Source organism: Mustela putorius, unplaced genomic scaffold, assembly GCF_011764305.1.
Source record: "Mustela putorius furo isolate JIRA1106 unplaced genomic scaffold, ASM1176430v1.1 tig00003859_pilon_pilon_pilon, whole genome shotgun sequence".
NCBI lineage: Eukaryota > Metazoa > Chordata > Mammalia > Carnivora > Mustelidae > Mustela > Mustela putorius.
In genome coordinates, this window is record NW_025422011.1 from 18,226,474 (window position 1) to 18,246,508 (window position 20,035).

The 20,035-nt window shown below is 36.7% G+C and overlaps 1 protein-coding gene across 2 annotated transcripts in view; it reads right to left on the reverse strand.

The window, feature by feature from the left end:
* The window catches only part of ANO3 (anoctamin 3), a 412,327-nt gene that overhangs the window by 253,846 nt on the left and 138,446 nt on the right, over positions 1-20,035 (reverse strand). Inside the window, exon 1 of one of the 2 annotated variants that reach the window (XM_004755877.3) lies at positions 12,897-13,698. The exons of the other annotated variant lie outside the window; for it this stretch is intronic. Within the exon in view, the coding sequence (XP_004755934.1) occupies positions 12,897-12,942 (46 nt within the window). The 5' untranslated portion in view covers positions 12,943-13,698. Of the gene's footprint in view, positions 1-12,896; positions 13,699-20,035 lie in introns of those variants that run through there. 2 annotated transcript variants of the gene reach the window in all.

The following is a 20,035-nucleotide window of genomic DNA, read 5'->3' on the forward strand; positions in this document are numbered from 1 at the left end:
AACAGAACAAATTTCAGCAGCAGAGTGTAAAAGGAGTGATACTGACTTGTTCTCACCATGGGTATAGGTAGAGATGAATTCCAGCTTGTATAACAAGTCTGACAAAAAGATTTCATTTCCAAATGAACTCTGTCCGGGGGGTGCCAAGTAAGGAAGCATTCTGAAGTCAGGCTTTGACTTGCACAAAGAGGGGGAATGATAATTTAGAATACAGACATTTGCCTTCTCTGTTCTACAGTATCAATACTGCATGCGTGCATTGACAGTGCAAGCATTTGAAGTTTCTGTATGGAACTACCACCTTATACTAACTCCTTATAAAAATTAGATGCTGGGAAATTTTACTGAAAACATTTCCAAAGCATTACTATAGGCAGCATAGTTGGATTTCGATGCTGGATCAGCATTGAATTATCCCAAGGACAAGGCTGACTCTAACTGTTCTTAAAGCTCTTTGCTTCCTTTCAAAATTTTAAGTGATTCCTTGACCACAGGAGTACTTTTATGATTAAAGCAGGTGTCCAAACTGATGACAGCCAGTTACTTCTTCAATAAAAATGGCTAAGAGATACTTACAGTGTTTCAACAGAGGTATCAATGGAAAAGAACATAAACCCTAGCAGAGATACCTCAACAGATGTCAAATTTCACTGAATGTTGTATTTTCAATGGTTAGCATAGTGCCTGGAACACGGAGGTCTTCTGTTAAGTTTTTGCCCAAAACATATAATTGTGGGGCCTAGGATATGCTGCATCATGATTCCTGCTCCCCCATCATGTCTCGTTCCAGTACAAACAAACTTAGAACTCAATATTCACATCCAGGTGAAATAGCAACAAATGTTAAAATCCAGATTTGAGAGGGTAGGATGGAGGATACACTAAAGGGAATGGGTATTGTTGGAGAAGGTGGTTTAGAGAAGTGTGAGAATGGAAGGGAGTCTTGCTGAGATGGTAAGAAAATCTTCATCACCATCTATACGGATCTATCACCATCTATAGGATTGTCACCATCAAAAGAAAATGAAATCTTGCCATTTGCGACAACATGGATGGAACTAGAGCGTATCATGCTTAGCGAAATAAGTCAAGCAGAGAAAGACAACTATCATATGATCTCCCTGATATGAGGAAGTGGTGATGCAATATGGGGGCTTAAGTGGGTAGGAGAAGAATCAATGAAACAAGATGGGATTGGGAGGGAGACAAACCATAAGTGACTCTTAATCTCACAAAACAAACTGAGGGTTGCTGGGGGGAGGGGGTTTGGGAGAAGGGGGTGGGATTATGGACATTGGGGAGGGTATGAGCTTTGGTGAGTGTTGTGAAGTGTTTAAACCTGGTGATTCACAGACCTGTACCCCTGGGGATAAAAATATATGTTTATAACAAATAAAAAATTAAAAAAAAAAGTGAGATAAGCTGTAACAGAACTTTTGAAAGATTCTTTGTTGATATCTCTGCTGTATCTTATAACTGACTGAATTTCATAAAGGGCCAAAATCCTTCCCCTTTGCACTGTGTACAAAGATCATATCTTGATCCCTCTTCATCAATGCACTATTTTTTCCTAATCCAATTTCTTCAGTGTAACTCATGATAGAAAGAAGCTACTCTCCCTACCCCTAGTGTATCTCATGGTACACTAGCAAGTCCATAGGATTTAATCTCATGTTTGCCACATATTAGCTATGTGGTCATGTGCAACTTCCTTAACTTCTCAGTCTGTTTACTTACCTGCAAAACAGACTTTTGTCTCAGAGTGTTAACATAAGAATTATGTGATAGAACATATATACAATGGTTAGCACACTGATGGACACACAGTGGGCTCTGAACTATTATCAGCTCCTTTCAGCCATCTTGGTAAAAGCCTCTATAGAAAAGAAGATATGCACCCACATTGCTGGTCCAAATTCTAGCTCTGTTAAGCACCTGTCTTACATTACCAAATGCTCAGCTTATGTTACTACATAAACTATCAGTCATGCTATGGTTCGATTTCCTTACTGTAAAATGGAATGAGTAGTACCTTCTTTGATGGATTTCTGAGAATTAGATGGGTTAATGAATATCAAGCACACAGTGATGAGCCATCTTCAGTAAGCTCAATTATAAGACCTCCGTGTTTCAAGACCACTATCTTTAAAAACCTTCAATGAACACATAACATCTTTTCATTTACTGAGTAGTTAAATAAGATTTAAATCTGACAAAATATTCTTGGAAGAAATAAAATTCAAATATATTAAGCTTTATATCTATTTAATATCTTTCATATCAAGGATTTTTAATTAGGCTGAAGAAATGAATATTAGATAATTTCAAAGAAGACTTGATTGTCACATTTCCCGTTGGCTAACAATGGTTGGTTTTTCAAGATTCGGTCTGAAGCAGAGAAAGGTTCAGAATCTCCCCACCTTTTTTTTTACTTTTTGATATCAAATCATACCATTCCTAAAGACCATACAGTACTCAAGTACCCTGCAGGACTCCAATTATATAAAGAAAATTGTAATAATTAGGTCTTAAACATCATATTTAGATAGAATTTTTTCAGGCATACTTCATTATTCAGTTATACAGTGTTTTTAGAGAGAATAAATTAAGTTTTGCAAAACATGATTTTATATGGACTATGGACTAAAGTAACTGCTTATTTGTGACTTAAATTCTAGAGTACTCTTTTCTAGCTGGGTATAAGTGCCTGTGAGTGGGTGATTTCTTCACATCTGGTAAGAGTTATGACTAACTGCAAGCTGTTCAGTGTGGTACATACCACCAACTCACTTGTCTTGGAGCAATGTGTGAGAAATAGAAAAGCATTATTCAAAATATGAATGCTCCAAAGGAGGCATTATACCAAAGATAGTATTTTAAAAGACAGTGTTTTCCTCAGTAAGGAAATTTGAATTTACTGCTTTACCCCCAATTTTCTTGTCTATGGTTAGTGACTGACATCTGAAAGCTATTTCTTTTTTATTATATCAGGCCATAATATATTTTATAATATATAAAATATGGTGAAGAGAAAGATGTAATTTGAACCCTTTCTATATAAAATTCTTTGTAATTATCACTCTATACTTTCATTTCATGAATATCATTTGGTGAGCAAAATATCATAAACAATCAAAAATTGTTAATACTATATCAGAAGTAAATATAAATTCAGAGACTAAAAGTCATGTGAATCATTTTTTGATAATTCTATTTTCAAAATTTATTCCTTATGTTGAAATTTGTAGATTGAACATGATTAAAAAGAAGTTAAGTCTAAGAATTGGACTGTAAAGAAAAAGTGTTAAACTTGACTTTTCCTGACCTATGTTTAGTAGGAACATTTATTCAAAAAACATAAATTATACTGGAATGTCTTAGAACTTCTTAAGATCAGAAAAAGTAGCAAAAAAATAGAGTCAGATTTGTATATGCATTTTTTTTTAAGTACACACTACAGCAAGTTATCCCCTAAACAACCCTACCAGTTCCAATTTACATAGGACAAATGGGAAATTTAGAGAAATAAGAACATTGGCAAAAATCATACATTACAAATCCCAAGAAGCATAATTTTTTTAAACATTTAATTATTTATTTTTGAGAAAGAAAGAGAGCACGGAGGGGCAGAGACAGAGGGAGAGAAATCCTCAAGAAGACTCCCCACTAGGTGTAGAACACCATGTGGGGCCTATCTCAGGACCCTGAGATCACAACCTGAGCCCAAATCAAGAGCTAGAAGCTCAAGTGAGCCACTCGGGGGCGCCAAGAAGTGTCATTTGAATCCAAGCTGCTTGACTTCTCCCTTCAAGTTCTTGACCATTTATCTCATTCATTATAAGTCTGAGGCCATCTTATGTTACTATGTTCAGTCGGTAGTCAAGGTAATTCTAGGCAAGTACACTGTAAATGCACCACTGTCTGCAAGTACACCACTGTGCCTATTAAGATCCACAGGTTCACGGCTAAACAACTTTTGAATAAGTCCAAATAGAGCTAATGTTAGGAAATTAGAGTCATTTTACCAAAAAGGGAAAAGAAGTTGAATTTTTGCAATCAGCTAAACTTTGGGAGAATTATTTGAAAAATGCTTTGGGAAATATTGATGTAACCAAGTGGAAGTAGAGATTATGTAGGCAAACAGAAAAACCCTGTGCTGAGTAATGGGCAACCATTAATTTCACTGATTTGAAGTTAGGATAGGGAGCTACTAGTGTTTTACAAAAACATTAGTCACCAAATATTGAGCCTACTATATAAGCAATTGCTGTAGAAGGAATTAGCCATACAGAATTGCTCATTCTCATGACATTTCCACCTCTGGATAGCTACCTTAGTTCTGCCACTCCTACTTGTGTGACCTTGAACACTAGCTTTTCTATCCTTCAGTCTTCTCAACTGTGAAATTACAGTAACAGATATGTCTCTTTATGAAGATTAAGTAGGATACTATAAGCAATATACTTTAAACAGTGTCTGGCAAAGAACACATGTTTAATAATAGTATTTGTTATTCAGAGTTCATAAGAAAGGAAATTGAAACACATTGAAATTAGCTTGCCCATGGTCACTATGTGAACAGTTTTAAGATTTGAACACAATTCTGTGATTTCATATTATGCTTCTTATTTCACATAGTGTTTTCACCATGACTTTAAATTATGACAATGAATTATTAAAAAAATAAATAAATCACCACAAACCTAATGCACATCTTCCATATATGTAAATCAAGAAGAACTATAAACTTTTACAATGTATTGTACTTTTAAGGCCCTGCCCTGAATTATTTCATTATGGGAGGGTATGCGCTAAAGCTTCCTTATTTTTCAAAAAGTTATACAGTAAAAAAATAGGACCTAAAATACCTACAGCAAATATAAGGAACTGATAGAATTTGAGGTATTTATAAGGGCCAATATAGAAGAACTGAAGGCAAAGTCTGAGAGCTCTTCTCTACAAGTCAGATAACTCATTTGCTGAACTGTCCAGTAAATGAGACAAGGCAGTAACTCCCATTTAGGAAGTTTCCTCATATCTTAAAAAGGAAGGATTTGGCAGGGGTGGGGGGGCACCTGGGTAGCTCAGTGGTTTAAGCCACTGCCTTCGGCTCAGGTCATGATCTCAAGGTCCTGGGATCGAGACCCATATCGGGCTCTCTGCTCAGCGGGGAGCCTGCTTCCCCCTCTCTCTCTGCCTGCCTCTGCCTACTTGTGATCTCGCTCTCTGTCAAATAAATAAATAAAATCTTTTTAAAAAAAAAAGGAAGGATTGGGGATTGTAGTTAATATAGAGACACACTAAAGTTATATTTTCTTAGGACTAAATGCATGTATTCATCTAAGTCTAGGATCTACATAGTTTACCTCTACTACTAATAGAGAACACCTATTCACAACCTGCTGTAGCCTACACACTTTAATTCATTATCTCATTCAGTGTTTATGTAGTTACTATTTTATAAAAGTTTTTCAAATGGGCTCAGTTGTTAGAACCCTATAGGATGCATGCTTGCTAAGGACACAGATTCCTAGTCTCCTCCCCTGGAGGGAGAAGAGATTATACATCTGGAGGGACTGAAGAATTGCATTTAACAAGAACTCCAGGTGATTCTTCAGATCTTGAAAATTTGGATCTTCTAATTAAAAACATGAGCTAAGGTAGATGAAACAAATTGCTCAAGATACCACTGAGTGATGGAAACACAGTTTAAACTGGACCTTGTACATGTATCTGGAAAGCCCGACCCCTTGCCCCCTGACTAAATTGCTGTTAAATGTGCATATACAATTTTATAAGATATAAGATGTATACAATTTTAGGGAGTGCCTGGGTGGCTCAGTTGGTTAACCATCTGCCTTTGGCTCAGGTCATAATTCCAGAGTCCTGGGATTGAGTCTTACATTGGGCTTTCTGCTGAGCAGGGATCCTGCTTCTCCCTTCTCCCCACTTGTGCTCTCTCTCACTATTTCTGTTGCTATCGCCGTCTCTCTCAAGTAAATAAATAAAATGTTTAATATATATGTATATACATATTATATAGATATAAATATATACTTTTACATAAATACATTTGCATAAATATATACACACACACCACTTTAGGAGTTGACAGATGTCTTTTGGTCATCCTATTAATTTTCTAGAAATGGAATGCTAAAAAGACTAAGACTAATACAGTGCCTTTAAAAAACAGTCTTCATGTCCACCCAGTTTTATGCATGGGGAAGTCCTCTCCTCCAATGCCAACTTGGTCTCGGTGCCAGTGAGGATGTGAATAGAGGGACTCGTGTTTTGGTGACCGTGGATCCTGCATTTGGTTCTGATTTCTCATGTGCCTGCTGGGTTGGAACAAATCAGAATTTAAAGTAAATGCTGCTTTGTAATGCAGTTAGTTTAGCAGTTAAGGTAGTGACGTGAAGGGACTGGTAGGTTTGTTGTACCAATGCACTGCCTGCTGGAATATGATTTCACACTTCTGTAACTTCTGATGAACTACAGAGTCAGAAGGTATCACAGACATTATCCCATCTAAAGTTCTCATTTTACTGAAGCCACATAATGGACAGTGAGCTATCCATGATGTAGCTCAGAAATCACTGAAATCTGCCTGGAACTCTGATAGTTCTATAGAGGAGAAGAGATTAAAACCAGAGGACAAGCTACAGACAGCCAGACAGTGGAAATCAAATGGGAGTGAGCAGCCTTTCAGCTGCCTCGGTTTTGTTTTGTTTTGTTTTGTTTTGTTCCTTCCTCCAGAGAACTTGGAGCAAGTAGGCTTCCTTACTTCCTTATGGAATGCAGAACAATTCTAAGGTAGACCTCAGAGTCAGGAAGGGCTGTGTTCACCGCTCAGTTCTGTCACTCATTAAGAGCTAATGAGCTATACCTCAAAGAGCTACACCTCAATTCTCTCACCTTGAAAATAGGAAAAATGATACATGGAACTACTAAAGGTTTAGTGAGCATCCAATATGAAGTGTACTTTTAAGCTTTGGGGTGAGTAGTATCTACACTGTATTTGCTGTTGCTGCTGCTGGTTTTCGTGGTGGTGTTATCATTATCCTCCTCGACAATCCTGAAAGTGGGGATGATTACCTACGGATCTGGATAAAGAACCTATGGCTCAGAAAAGGCAAATTCGCAAGTTACAGAGATAGTGACAGAATTCAATCTCGGAATTCCAATCCGTGTTCTTTTCATCAAGATACACCTATTTCACATTAATCTACACACTTTACCTTAATACTTTCTAAACATCTGCATAATTGTAAAATACTGAAATAATAAACAGAAAGAGGCCAGGCCTTTTTTTTTTTTAGGTTTAGGTTCTTTTGAGAAGTTGATTTATATAATTATCAACCCCCCATTTTTTTTTTTTTTCAGTAACATCCATGGGCAGAGTAGAATGTTAAATCCTTGATTCAAATGAAGACTTACGCTCCTTAGAATCCTCAAGAAATGTGATATTTTGGGTAACTGAACTTCTAGATAGCTTTGAAACACTCATATTTTTATCCTATAATTATTTTGGATGAAATTTCTTTTAAATGTTATCACTTCTCTTCATTCCTAAGAGGATATTTATTTATCACATATTCTATACTGTTTTTGCTAATTCAAAGTCATCATTTTAAACCTCAATATCCTTACTTTGAAGTGACACAGTAATTCTTCTAAGCCATTGGACGTATGCAGCATTTTTAAAGAAAATGGTCCAAGATGGCTGCATAGTATTCCATTGTAAATATATATACCACATCATCTTGCCATTTGTAAGGACCTAGATGGAACTAGAGGGTATTATGCTGAGTGAAATAAGTCCACCAGAGAAAGACAATTATCATATGATCTCTCTGATATGAGGAATTTGAGAGGCAGGGCGGGAGGTTCTTTGGGGGAAGGGAGGGAAAAATGAAACAAGATGGGACCAGGGAGGGAAACAAACCATAAGAGACTCTTAATCTCAGGAAACAAACTGAGACTTTTGGGGGTTGGGGGAGAGATAGGTGGCTGGGTGATGGACACTGGGGAAGGTATGTGCTATGATGAGTGCTGTGAATTGCGATGATTCACAGAGCTGTACTCCCGAAACAAATAATACATTATATGTTAACAAAAAAAAAAAAAAAAAAAGAAAGAAAGAAAGAAGAAAGAAAAGAAATGGCCCCAGACACTGTGTTTCCTATTTGGATAGAAATTTCTTTACATTCCCTTCATAGTTGGGCTCTCCCCCGGTTGGGAGATTATCATTAGGAAACTAGAGTTGTAAATATGTAGGAAATCTACAGAGGAGGTAAAGAAAGAGAAGGGTGAAAATTAAGAGACAGAGTAGAAAGACCTGAGGGGCTCTCCATTAGATTCAGTGCCTAATCCTTTGTGATCAGGATGATAGTCAGCACCAGCCTGAGAGAAGTACAGTTTCTGACCCCAAAATATCCACCCCCCCCAAATTTTTTTCTCCTACGTGGCAGGAATTTTTTAAAAGAGGCAATGCCTTCTCTTCTCATAAATAAAAGAATCAACTAGCAAAATACCAGGGAGAGTCAGTACACACGTGTGAATACATTTCCGTCAGTGTATAAATGGCTCCAGATTTTTTTTTTCTCATTTTACCAGGGGAAGAGCAAAAGAAAATCCTAGATCCTAAAGATATGAGTGAGAGGAAAATGAGACTTAAACAGTGGATATCAGAGATTCTGAAACTAGGTATTCCCCCCAGCAATGTCCCTTCAGGGTCTTGGGAACTAGGAACTGAACACAAAGCAGGATGGCTGCTGAGAGGCTTCACAGATGGGCACCTGCCATTGCAAGTAATTTATTTTGAGGAAAAAAGATAGACAGATAGAGAGAGAGAGAGAATACATGCGCTTTGTGGTTTGCAGATTCCCAAGTACATGTAAAGATTATTATTATGATTAAGCCACTTTTTGAGTAGGAAGTGTTTGATTCCATGGAATTATTAAAAACACTCTTTTCATGTTTACCAAATGTCCCTTAGAATAATGATGAATCACTTAACAGCTTCAGCTAATTCCATTAAGCCCAAGCCTTTTAGGACAGGCTGTGTTTGAGGTGACCTATGGTTTCCCTCAAAGTCTTGCTGGCTGTATTGGTAAATAACAGCCACTACAAGCCAGAGCTCACATTGTCCTTTTCTTGCCCACTTTTGCTTGACACATGAATTCATCCTCCATCAAGTGAACAGAGCAAGCCAGGCTGGGAAGCACAGTTGGACTTTCACCAGATATCACTGCTGACTTGCCAGCTAATGTGTTCCTCCAATATGTGCGAAGGCAAAGGCAAAAACACAGTCCTAGTTCTCTGTAAGCATAATACACTCCAGTGTAATCTTGAGACTTCAGAAATAAACTGTGGAATACTCTGCCCCCCTCCCCCATTCTCCCAGTTTACTGCCTAATTTATTAAGCCTCTTAATAAAACAATGTAAATTTAATCAAAGTAGAATAAAAAATTATTAGAATATTAAAAAATTAAAAATATATGTAGGTCTCTTCAGAAAAGAAAACTTAACTGGCTTTGTCAATAAACAATATGTCAACATCTTCCTAGAAAAATACAGTTTCCTATAATTTGCATAAAGGTTGTGTTTAGCAAACCTCTCCGCCTTCCTACTACACAAAGTTTTCTGAAGAAGACTTTTGCAGTAATAGGTTCATGAATGAAAGCGTTCTTGACAATGCCATTGCTAAGCACCATATCTGACATATGGCAAGAGCTGAGTAAATATGGGTTGAGTGGAGAGTGAATAAGTACAATTTATCTGCAGTGAAATTTTGAAATTATGAAATGAACATCTAAACTTACTCTATGGGAATTTTTGAGAGGCCTTCCTGAGAAATGGGCATGGGAGTTGTGTAGTTTGTGACTGTAAATCAAGACTATTGCAACGAATTTTTAGATGACCTAGAGTCTCATTTTCCTTAAAAATACCCCAAAATAACAAAAGTGAGACAAAGTAAAATAAAGGGCAACAACTTCTAAGGAAACTGTTGAGGGTGTTGTTGTTGTTGTTTTTACTCCTAAGTAGTCAAGAATAAAAGCAGATGGGCCTGGGAAGAAGAATAGCCATCATTATTTTTTTATTATTATTATTAATTATTCACTATACTTATGGGTCCCAATCTGTACGCCAAACTGCTGAACACATTAGGGGTTTGCAATGTAGATATTATTTTCATTTCACAGAGGTAGTAACTGAAGTTTAGAGATCTTAAAGAAAAAAACTTGTAAGTAGTATATGTAGAATTAAAATGCAAGGCTGAAAATGAAGATTGCAGATTAAATTAATGGAGAAATCTGGTTTTTCAGATAGTATTTCATTTTACAGAAAACAATTCTGGCATCTATTAGACTTATTGAAAAATGCTGATTACCCAATTAGATAGATATTATTATCAGTGAGGGAATTTGGATCAGGGATTGATTAGATTACTACATAGTTCTACATATTACATACATTACTACATAGTTCTCCTGGCTTGCTGAGAGTTTATTTTACTTATTTTTTAAAAGATTTTATTTATTTATTTGTCAGAGAGAGAGACAGAGACAGAGAGAGCACAAGGAGAGGCAGAGAGAGAAGCAGGAGCCTGGGATCATGACTTGAGCGGAAGGAAGATACTCAACCCACTGAGCCACCCAGGCGCCCTGCTTGCTGAGAGTTTAAATAGAGAGTGTGTCTATTTTTCAAGTGATAGTGAACATTTTTAAAGTCTTACACTAATGGTGTTTTCTGAATATCCCAGGCTCTTTCTAGGTATTATAGAGTTGAAATCAAAATAAAAACAAACTTTAATTTCACTTGATTAAAACAAAAAGTCATCCCCAGAGACTGGTTTGCTCAGCTAAATCAATCCATCCATCTTTCCTTCCTTCCTTTCCTCCTTCCTTCCTTTCTTAGATTTTATTTATTTATTTGAGAGAATATGGTGAGGTGGAGAAGATGGGGGGAGGGTCAGAGGGAGAAGCAGACTCCCTTTGCTCAAGGTTTTTAAGCTAGTTAACAAAGGCAAGCTTGGTAATTAGAACCCTATAGAGTTCCAGCATATTCTCCATTTTAATGTGAAGTTTTCAGGTTAATGTTATGCTGAAAAGCACCCCTAAAAGCTTTCTGTCTCATGCTTCCTGGATCAGAAAGCATCTAAAATCTTATTTTGCTTCTTCTTTGAAAGATTAAAGTAGCTAATCCTCAGTTTGTTACATCTTTTTGGAATGCCCATTCATGGTTAAGAAGCAATTAACCAGAACCACTTTATTGGTGCTTCCTTTCCTATCCCTCCTCCTCTCCACATTTATCCTTCTGCTAAAGTTGTTTTTTGTGCCAAAAAGTAAAAGACTTGAAAATAATGCTCATAATGCATCATAAAGGAAACCAAATGTTTTTGGACAGTATGAAGAACAAAGATTTGTACTATTTTTTTATGACTCACTTTGAGCAATCACAGGTGGTCCTTAAATTGGCAGTTGTTAGCTTTTAAAAGCAAAATATGTATGCATACATAATAATAAGTTGTGTGGGGACCATTTCAAGGTTCCATGTTCCAAGAATGAGTCACCTATAGCCATGCATCAGAGAATATTAATTGTATGAAGCTAAGGTAAAGTTCCTACTATCTTTGTCTTCATTCTTAAAGTGTACATGTGTTTAAAGTAATGATTAAAGAGAACATGACTTCTTGAAACAATCTAATTCTCTTTGGAACACTTAGATTTTATGTGGAATGGCACAACATATTTTTTCAAAAGAACCTAGAGAATTTGGACTGTAACAGTACAATATTATGGAATTTGAAGCTCAATCAGTCCCATATTCTGCCTAATGCAGGAATCCCTATTAGATTATCCCTGGTATGTCCATCCAGATTTTGCTTTAAAATAGTCAACAATCTATACAGAAACAATTGTTGACTGTAGATAGATAGATGGACAGATAAGAGTACAGATAATAACATAAGTAAATATTCACTTCGCTATGAATGAGTCAAGTTACCATTCTAGAATTCACATATCTTAGGTACCTGTGGTCAACTGTGGCATAACTGCCATCATCATTATTAATTCAATAAAATGGTAATTATGTTATTTAATACATGTTTTTGGACCAACTGCAAAGAATTGTAAATATGCCTAAACATAAACATGCTCTAGAAAAATACTTTTCAACAAAATAGGGAATAAGGACTAAAGAGTGAAGATAACTAGGGATATTTCTTAATTTGATTATGAGCATAGGTACTCATACCACTGCATCCAGAGAGAAACATGAAGGACAAGCTAAGAGAGATAATACAAAGCCCCCGGAAGAGGAACCTACCAACAATAACAAAAGCCTGAAACGCAGAATCAAACATAGGATGTGGGCAAAATTAAGTTTTCCAAGAAAGTTTCAGAACCCTTTCAACAGGCCAACTTATCGAACTGACCAAAAATTCATTTATCTAGGACTGTGTAAAAGCATCTCAAGTAAGAGATTTATTCATGTGAAGCTTCTTAGCCATTTGAATGACAGACTGGGGCAAACAGGGTCCAATATTTCTGTCCTCAAACCTCAGAGCACTACTGGGCTGGTAAAACAATCCTTACTCAGCTGGTTTACTGCAATGCAATGAAACAGTCTTAGGAGAGATAGTACATTAAATCAAGTCCCTGAAATGACGAATTCCGCTTCTCCCTGGGACCGTGCGGAGGCTCAGAAATCAGACTCATCTTGGATGCAGAGTAAAGAAGCATTTTTTTTTTTTTTTTTTTAAACTTCACAGAGTTCTCCACCTCTGCGTCGCATTAGCCTGGAAAGGATGCTCCTACACAACTGCAAGGGCATGCAGAGGGGGACGTGACGCCCTTAGGGAGGGGGGACCAAGATCCCAACTGACCTTTTTGCTGTTTAAAGGACTGAATCGAGCCTGAGTGGTGGACCATTTTCACTCTGCGCGTCCCCGCTGGGTTCGGAAGCTGTCCGAGAGGGAGGCGGAGGAACAGGAGCCAGACTCTCTGAGAGGCTCCCGGGCGCCACACAATCCCTGAGCCTCCGCGAGCGCGCTGCAATCCAACACCTGCTTTAGCCGGCACTTTGCTCCTAAGGCTGCGCGCCCACCGTTGTTATGGCAACGCCGGAGGGCGGTCCAGCGTCCAGCTCCCCTTAGCGGCTACTCGGGGAATTAACCTCGCATCCCCAGAGCGTCCAGTGCCGCAGTGTGGGTGGGCGTTGCGTTGGGTTTGCCTGGCAAGGGAGGGGAGGACTTTTCTTAGCGACTATAAATAAATCCTAGCAAATCTCTGGAGCCACTGAGTAATTACCTCTTTTTTAAGTTTCGAGTCTGGTTATTATATTGAGACACAGTTTTGATTTCCTAAAAGTTGGTCTGTAAATACTGGCACTTACAGAAGGGCAAAGCTGATCTCGCCTCTGAGAGGAATGCAGCAGCAGATGGAGAGACGTTTCTGTCTTTCCCTCTCAAACTCGAGCATAGAAATATGGATAACTTTCACTTAGCCACTAGAATGGTTTTATTAGATAAGTTATGTTAAATGTCAAGCATATTACACGTGAGTTATCCTCTTGTATTTGAGCTATTGAGGCCTCGAATCATACGATAGTGACATTGGGCCATTTATTTACCTACTAAGTAACAGGTATTGAGAAGACACTATCTACCATGCTAAATGTAATCTTCACAAAAGCCATATAAAGTAGATAGAATATTATTTTAATATAGTAAAAGAAACTGAGGCCTGGGACAACAAAGAATTCTCAAGACCATAAAAACCAACACTTTAGTTGAGAGAGGTGATATCTGACACGCAAAGGGGTGAAGTAACTTGGGGAGGACCAAATCACAGTGGCCCCAAAATAGGGACAGGAGCCAGTTCGGCACCTTCCTCAGTGGCCGCTCTTGTCTTCTTACCTTCTTCTTCCTGCTGCCGGACTCAAACCTCATAGCTCCTCCTGGAAGATGGAGCATTACCGCACAGACACAGAAAGCAACTATGCTTTTCCTGATTTTTGAAGGTTTGTGAGACTAACTTAGTCAGTTGAAGAATTTAATTAAAGGGAGATGGAAAAAAGAAAGATGGAATGATGTCAAGGTTTTCAAAACCCCAAACAGGTTGAGTTACCATCATGCTTTGAGTTCACCTGTAGTGTATAGCACAAGGGCAGGCTGTGAACAGGAAAACATTCCAGTTAAATATGACTGCATAATCACTCTGAAACTAAAAGATTTAAACTACAATTTATTAATATCTCTCATGATATCTCAGAAGTTGGTCAGTCAGCCTGGTGGTTCTGACTAGATTTTTCTTGAGTTTTCTGTGGCTAGGCACTGAGGAGAGAGAAATTTGATTCTACTCTCAGGGAAAGGCATATAGCATAGAATGTGCAGGCTTCTTTAATGAAGGATAATGTTTTTTCCAGAAGGAAGATGTTGAACATTCAGTAAAAGCCCAGGATGCAAACATTGAAGAAATACTTGGTAATGAAAAATTAACTCAGTGTGAGTTTATCTCCAACTGAAGACCCCTTCTTGAATGAAGGATAATGGATTTTCCAAAAGGAAAATGTTGAACATTCAGTAAAAGCTCAGAATGCAAACATTGAAGAAATACTTGGTTATGAAAAGTTAACTCAGTGTGAGTTTATCTCCAACTGAAGATCCAGGAAAAAACCTCAGAGATTATCTCCACAGAGCCTCATTTTACAGCTATTTTACAGAAGGGGGCTTTGAAACCCGAAGCAATAAATGAATATCTGAGGTTTTCTTGGTTATGTTTATTTCATCTTCAGTTAAAATTCTAATATAGCTTGACTTATAGGTCATTCTGACACAGTCCAACTCATTGGATTCTAATAGCACCCAATCTCATGATTCATTAGATCATATAATTAAAGACTAGTTCATGGCAGCAAAGCAAAGCTCAATAAATATCACATACTATTATAATTATAACTCCTGAGGATCTGATCTTCTTTTACAAACACTTTTAAATCACTATTGGAATCAGAAATATTTTTGAAATATGAGCTTTAATTCAATTTATGATCAGGAGGAACAGTTGAAAGAATTAAAGGCTCATGGTTCTACTCTACACTTCCAGGCATAAGGACATCTTCAATTTCTTAGAACCTCTTCTTTGTGCTGATGTCTTATTTTCTACAACCACAACTCAGCAGGAGGTAAGGATGTATAGGCACTGGAGCTAGGAATGAGTTAAGAATTTGAACCTCATTAGAAATTAATTATTTTTAAAAAGCAATTTTGTATATCTAACACCATGGCACCCTAGCCTATGCAGTGCAACTATGATTAAATTATATTCTCATAAAGTTGATTAGTTTTAATTAGTAATATTTTAGGCTGGACTGACATATTGGCTAGCAGGGAATTCAAAGAATATCTTTGCTTGTTTTAAAATCGTCTTTTAAGGAAGGTTGCTAGAGGAACAGCTTTTGTGAGGGGCCTAGGCAATTTCAAGCACCATCTGCTTTACAGGAAAGGCAATGCAAAGAGAAGGAAAAGCTGTATGTATATGTGTATGTATTCTGAAAGTGGAGATGGAGGGGTTTGAACAAAGACCTTCCCAAGAAATAAATCTTTCTGTGATCTGATAAGAAATATTTTGAATCTAACATTTCCATTGTAGAAAGTTTAGAAATGAATACTTAATAGCCTCATCAGGGAAGGCTAAACTGACTTTTTTTTGTTTTACTATTTTTGGTTTCAAATTTGTTTCTTCAAATTTTAAAAATGAGAAAATACTTTATATAATGTTCAGTGAAGGAACATGATTATCATATATAATGATCTTAACTATGTTTTGCAATATATTAAAAAAAAAAAGACTTGAAAGAAACATACCAAAATGTCCAAAATAACTAATTTTGCAAGTAAGGATTAAGGCTGATTTTTTTGGACCTCCATATTTTTTTTGACATGTTCTACACTGAATTTATATTGATTACATACATATATTTTTAAACTCCTTCAGTATCTATCATTCTACCAATCTAATTTTTCTTTTTCAGTCTTGGACCCTGGTTTTCTTTGTTCTGTTTCCTTGCGCAGGTCTCTGCGGCGTTAGCTCTCCCACAGCTCACCACCTGTCTCCTGTCCTTCTTAGGTAATTAATCTATCAGGCCCCATGCTAACTTTTGCCTCCCCGAGAGGTAAGAAACTCTGCTTTTACATCAAGCGGTTTTCTATTCCTTTGAACTCAGATATATGACCATTCAGCTCAGCCAATTGTGAGGTTCCCCATTTTGTGCTCTATCACAGGAACTGAGAGAGTTCTGTTGTTACCTCTTTGCATCTTGAATAAATGACTCAATTGAAACTGGGATTGCCGATTCTGCTTCTCTTTGCCTCAATGGAAACTGAAATAAAGATATTCTCTTTGCAGTCATTCTCTTTCTAGAATCCAGTTATTTAAGGTATTAATGGGCAAAATGAAATAGCCAAGTCACACCGGTAATAGGTTTATTTGCAAAGAGTAAGGAAGGGAGAAGGGGAGAGAGAGCTCTCCCAGAGACATTCTTATAGGGAGACTCTGATCTCCTTGAGAACAGCTAGAGTGTTTCTGTTTCTTCAGAGACCAGTACAGTTCCAGTCACACAAACTCAATGAATACTTACTAGTGAATAAATAAAGAAAGTAATTAATTTAAAATGACTTCAAGAAAAATGCTGCTTTAGTGACCTGAGCAGTTGTCTTCCTTATGCAAAACCAAGAGAAATGATATTAAACCACTTATATATTTTATATATATATATATATATTTATATTTAATCTATTAACTACTTTCTTGGTTCTAGTCACTATCCATGGTTTATTAAAGGTATAAACAAGCTCTTGAAAAAAACGAGTGCTGTGATAAATGGAAGGGTGGAATACAATTTAACAATTGCTTCCCCAAAGCCTTGGGCTCCTGGGCACACGCGACAGTGTAACAACAGGTTAGTCCTGCTGACAGCCAGGCTAGACACTCAGAGAAGCATTCAGAACTGACGTTCCTAATGGATCTAAGTGAGTAAGAGAAAACACTGGAGGAAAATCAGCAGCTTCTACCTAATCTGAATCTAGCCTGAGGTGGTCTTGCTAAACAGTATTCTGAAGAGACAGGGACACAAAACAGTTTAAGAAGACAGCATTAAGAGAAGGCAGATGTGTAGAATAAAGGAGGTAATGACAGAATAAACATTTTCTATTTTACTTCTCTAACTTGAAAACTTTACCATTATTTCAAGTTGTCTATAGAATGGAGTCCATGTTTATCATTCTATCATTCAAGGAGCTCCATGATCTGCTCTCAGCACTTTCTAATCTTGTTTCTAAGACTCTTTATACTCAGTTTTGGTCCTACAATGGTTTTCTTCCTCATAAGCCTCTCTACTTTTGCTGCTGCTGTTTTCTGCACTTGGGATGCTCCTTCTAAAACTCCTAGTCATGTTTTCCCCACCCCTACTCATCCTTTAAGGCCCCAGAGCAATACCAATTCTAAAACGAAGACTTCCTCTTTCCACATCCACCCACTATGAAGCCAATTAGATGTGAATTTAATCTCCTATAATTCCTATAGAATATGACTAACATCATTTCATGGCATTTTTCATCATGTTTGTATTATGCATTAGATATGCACTCCTTTGAAAGTTAGCACAAACATTTATTCTGTTTGTCAAAAAAGTCTAATAATAAGACATTCAAAGATAAGTCAAGTGTATTAATTACCTTTCAAAATTTACATGCAAGACTGTGATTTTATATTGTTCTGTGATTTTACTTATTCTAGGTAGATAATTTCATAAAGATTGGTCCTGTTGTTTGGAAAATCTAGGACTGTAATAGTTGTTGGTTTATTTTCTACATCTGTTCATCTTCATAAGCTCTTAAACTGATACTCTGGTCATATTGACTACTCTACCACATTTGGTGAACTTCCATGCTCTTGAGTCAACTTTTCCATAAATACTCACCTAGAGTTCTAGGTGTGAATGTTGTCTATAGCTAGCATCTACTCTGATAGCTTGATGCTTCTATCAACTGGTATAGGTCTGTGCTGTGTCTGTTGTTGGGGTTATTTGCCAGTTGGAGTGGAAATAAAGTAGCTTCTGCAGTTACCTATTTTCTTTTCAGAGAAAATAAGTGTGTGGTCCCTGGGAAGCTGGACTGACTGGCTGTGAATACACTATGCTCTCTGTTTGAATATAACCAGTCCAGGGGGAGTAAAGAATGTGTCTAATGCCTTGACATTCTTCCAAAGACATTAAAAATGTAATATTAGGAAATCCTTTAGAGATACCTGGGTGGGTCTGTCAGTTAAGTGTTTGCCTTCGGCTCAGGTCAGGATCCCAGGGGCCTGGGATGGAGTCTCACATTGGCTCCTTGCTCAGAAGGGAGCCTGCTTTCCACTCTCTCTCTCTGTCTGCTACTCACCCTGCTTGTACCCTCTCTCTCGCTCACTGACAAATAAATAAATAAAATCTTAAAAAAAAGGAAATCCTTTAAAAAGATAGTGTGCATGAAAATTTATTTTCTGATATACCGTTTATTAGTAACAAATTTCAAAAGAATATTTCAGTATGAGATCCATTTTTGCAAAAATAATATATGCATAGATAGAGCTATAGTAATAAAATTGAAACATATCAAAGTCTACATAAAGAAAATACGAGTGAAGTAATAATTTTTTCTTTCATTTTGCTTACTGATATTTTAACCTTATTTTCCATTTATTCCTAGAGTGACAGTATGTTCTGGGTTGCTTTTTGTTTCAGTGTAATCATTAATAGCTCAAACTTTAAAATGTATCCTGTTTTGGACAGTAAGTCAAACAGTCACTTTAACCAACAAATACATATTACTTACATTAGAAGAATAAGTGTAAAGAAATAAAAAATGATAAAAATGTATTTAGAAATAATCTAGGTAGAAAATGTTGTTATGCCATTTTAATCCAATAGTAGATTTTAAATTGAAAAGGAAAATCAGCACTTGGCCATGGAGGTCCTCTTTTTAACCTGGCAGAGAAATGTGGAAGAGATGGCACTACTTTGGGAGTCTAGAGCTTATAGACTGGTGTATAAAGTTGTATGCTCTCCAGCAGCGTGCAAATCACCTTGCCTTCTTGGTTCAAGGTATCCTATCTGTAAGAAGGCTGATGGATTAGATGCTTCCTAACTTCTCTTCTGTCCCTCATATTCTAGGATTCTTGTCAATTGGAAGAAAATTTCTGCTCTGACTTCAGAAATACAATCCTTTTGGCTGGTTTGACCAGGATTAGTCCTCTTTCCTCTCTGAAGGAAAATAGTGGAAATGGTACAGAAAATCTACAAATATAAACTCTGTGGAAATATGAGTTTGAGTGGGGTCAGAAATTAAACACTAATATGATGAACAGACTGTTTGCCAAAATAAAAGCTATAGGATGGAGAGATTATTGAAGTAATTATTTAATGTGACACCACTGAATTTACTTAAAAAACAAATACTGGCAAATCAATAATCAATGTGCCATTTATAGCCTTTATATTCATTGAATTAAATCTAAGTAATTTATGTTAGCATCACGGAGTAGATGATCACATAATGTTACCTTGAAGAATATACAGTAAATCATACTTTATATCAAATAAAGTTCTTCTTCCTCCCTTCCTATAATTTCTATAATTCCTATAATTAATAAGAAAAAGCTACATATATTTTCAGTACATTTAAGAGATATATACTGGAATCTATTTGCCAAATTCAGCCAGGATATATATTTTTAGTCTTTGCAAGCTTTATACTAGAAGAAGAGTGCATCTTCGTAATTTCTTTAAGAATAGACAGCAAATGGTTATATAACCTCTAAATGTGTGAAGCTCTAAGTATTCCATGTTTGTGGTGTTTTATTGTAAAACTGTCGTTAAACATTAAAAAAAAAACTAGAGCATCATATTTTATACAATAAAAACATTAATTTTCTTACAGTCCCTTGCAGGAAAGTTTGGACCTTAACTCTAGTGATTATATTTTCC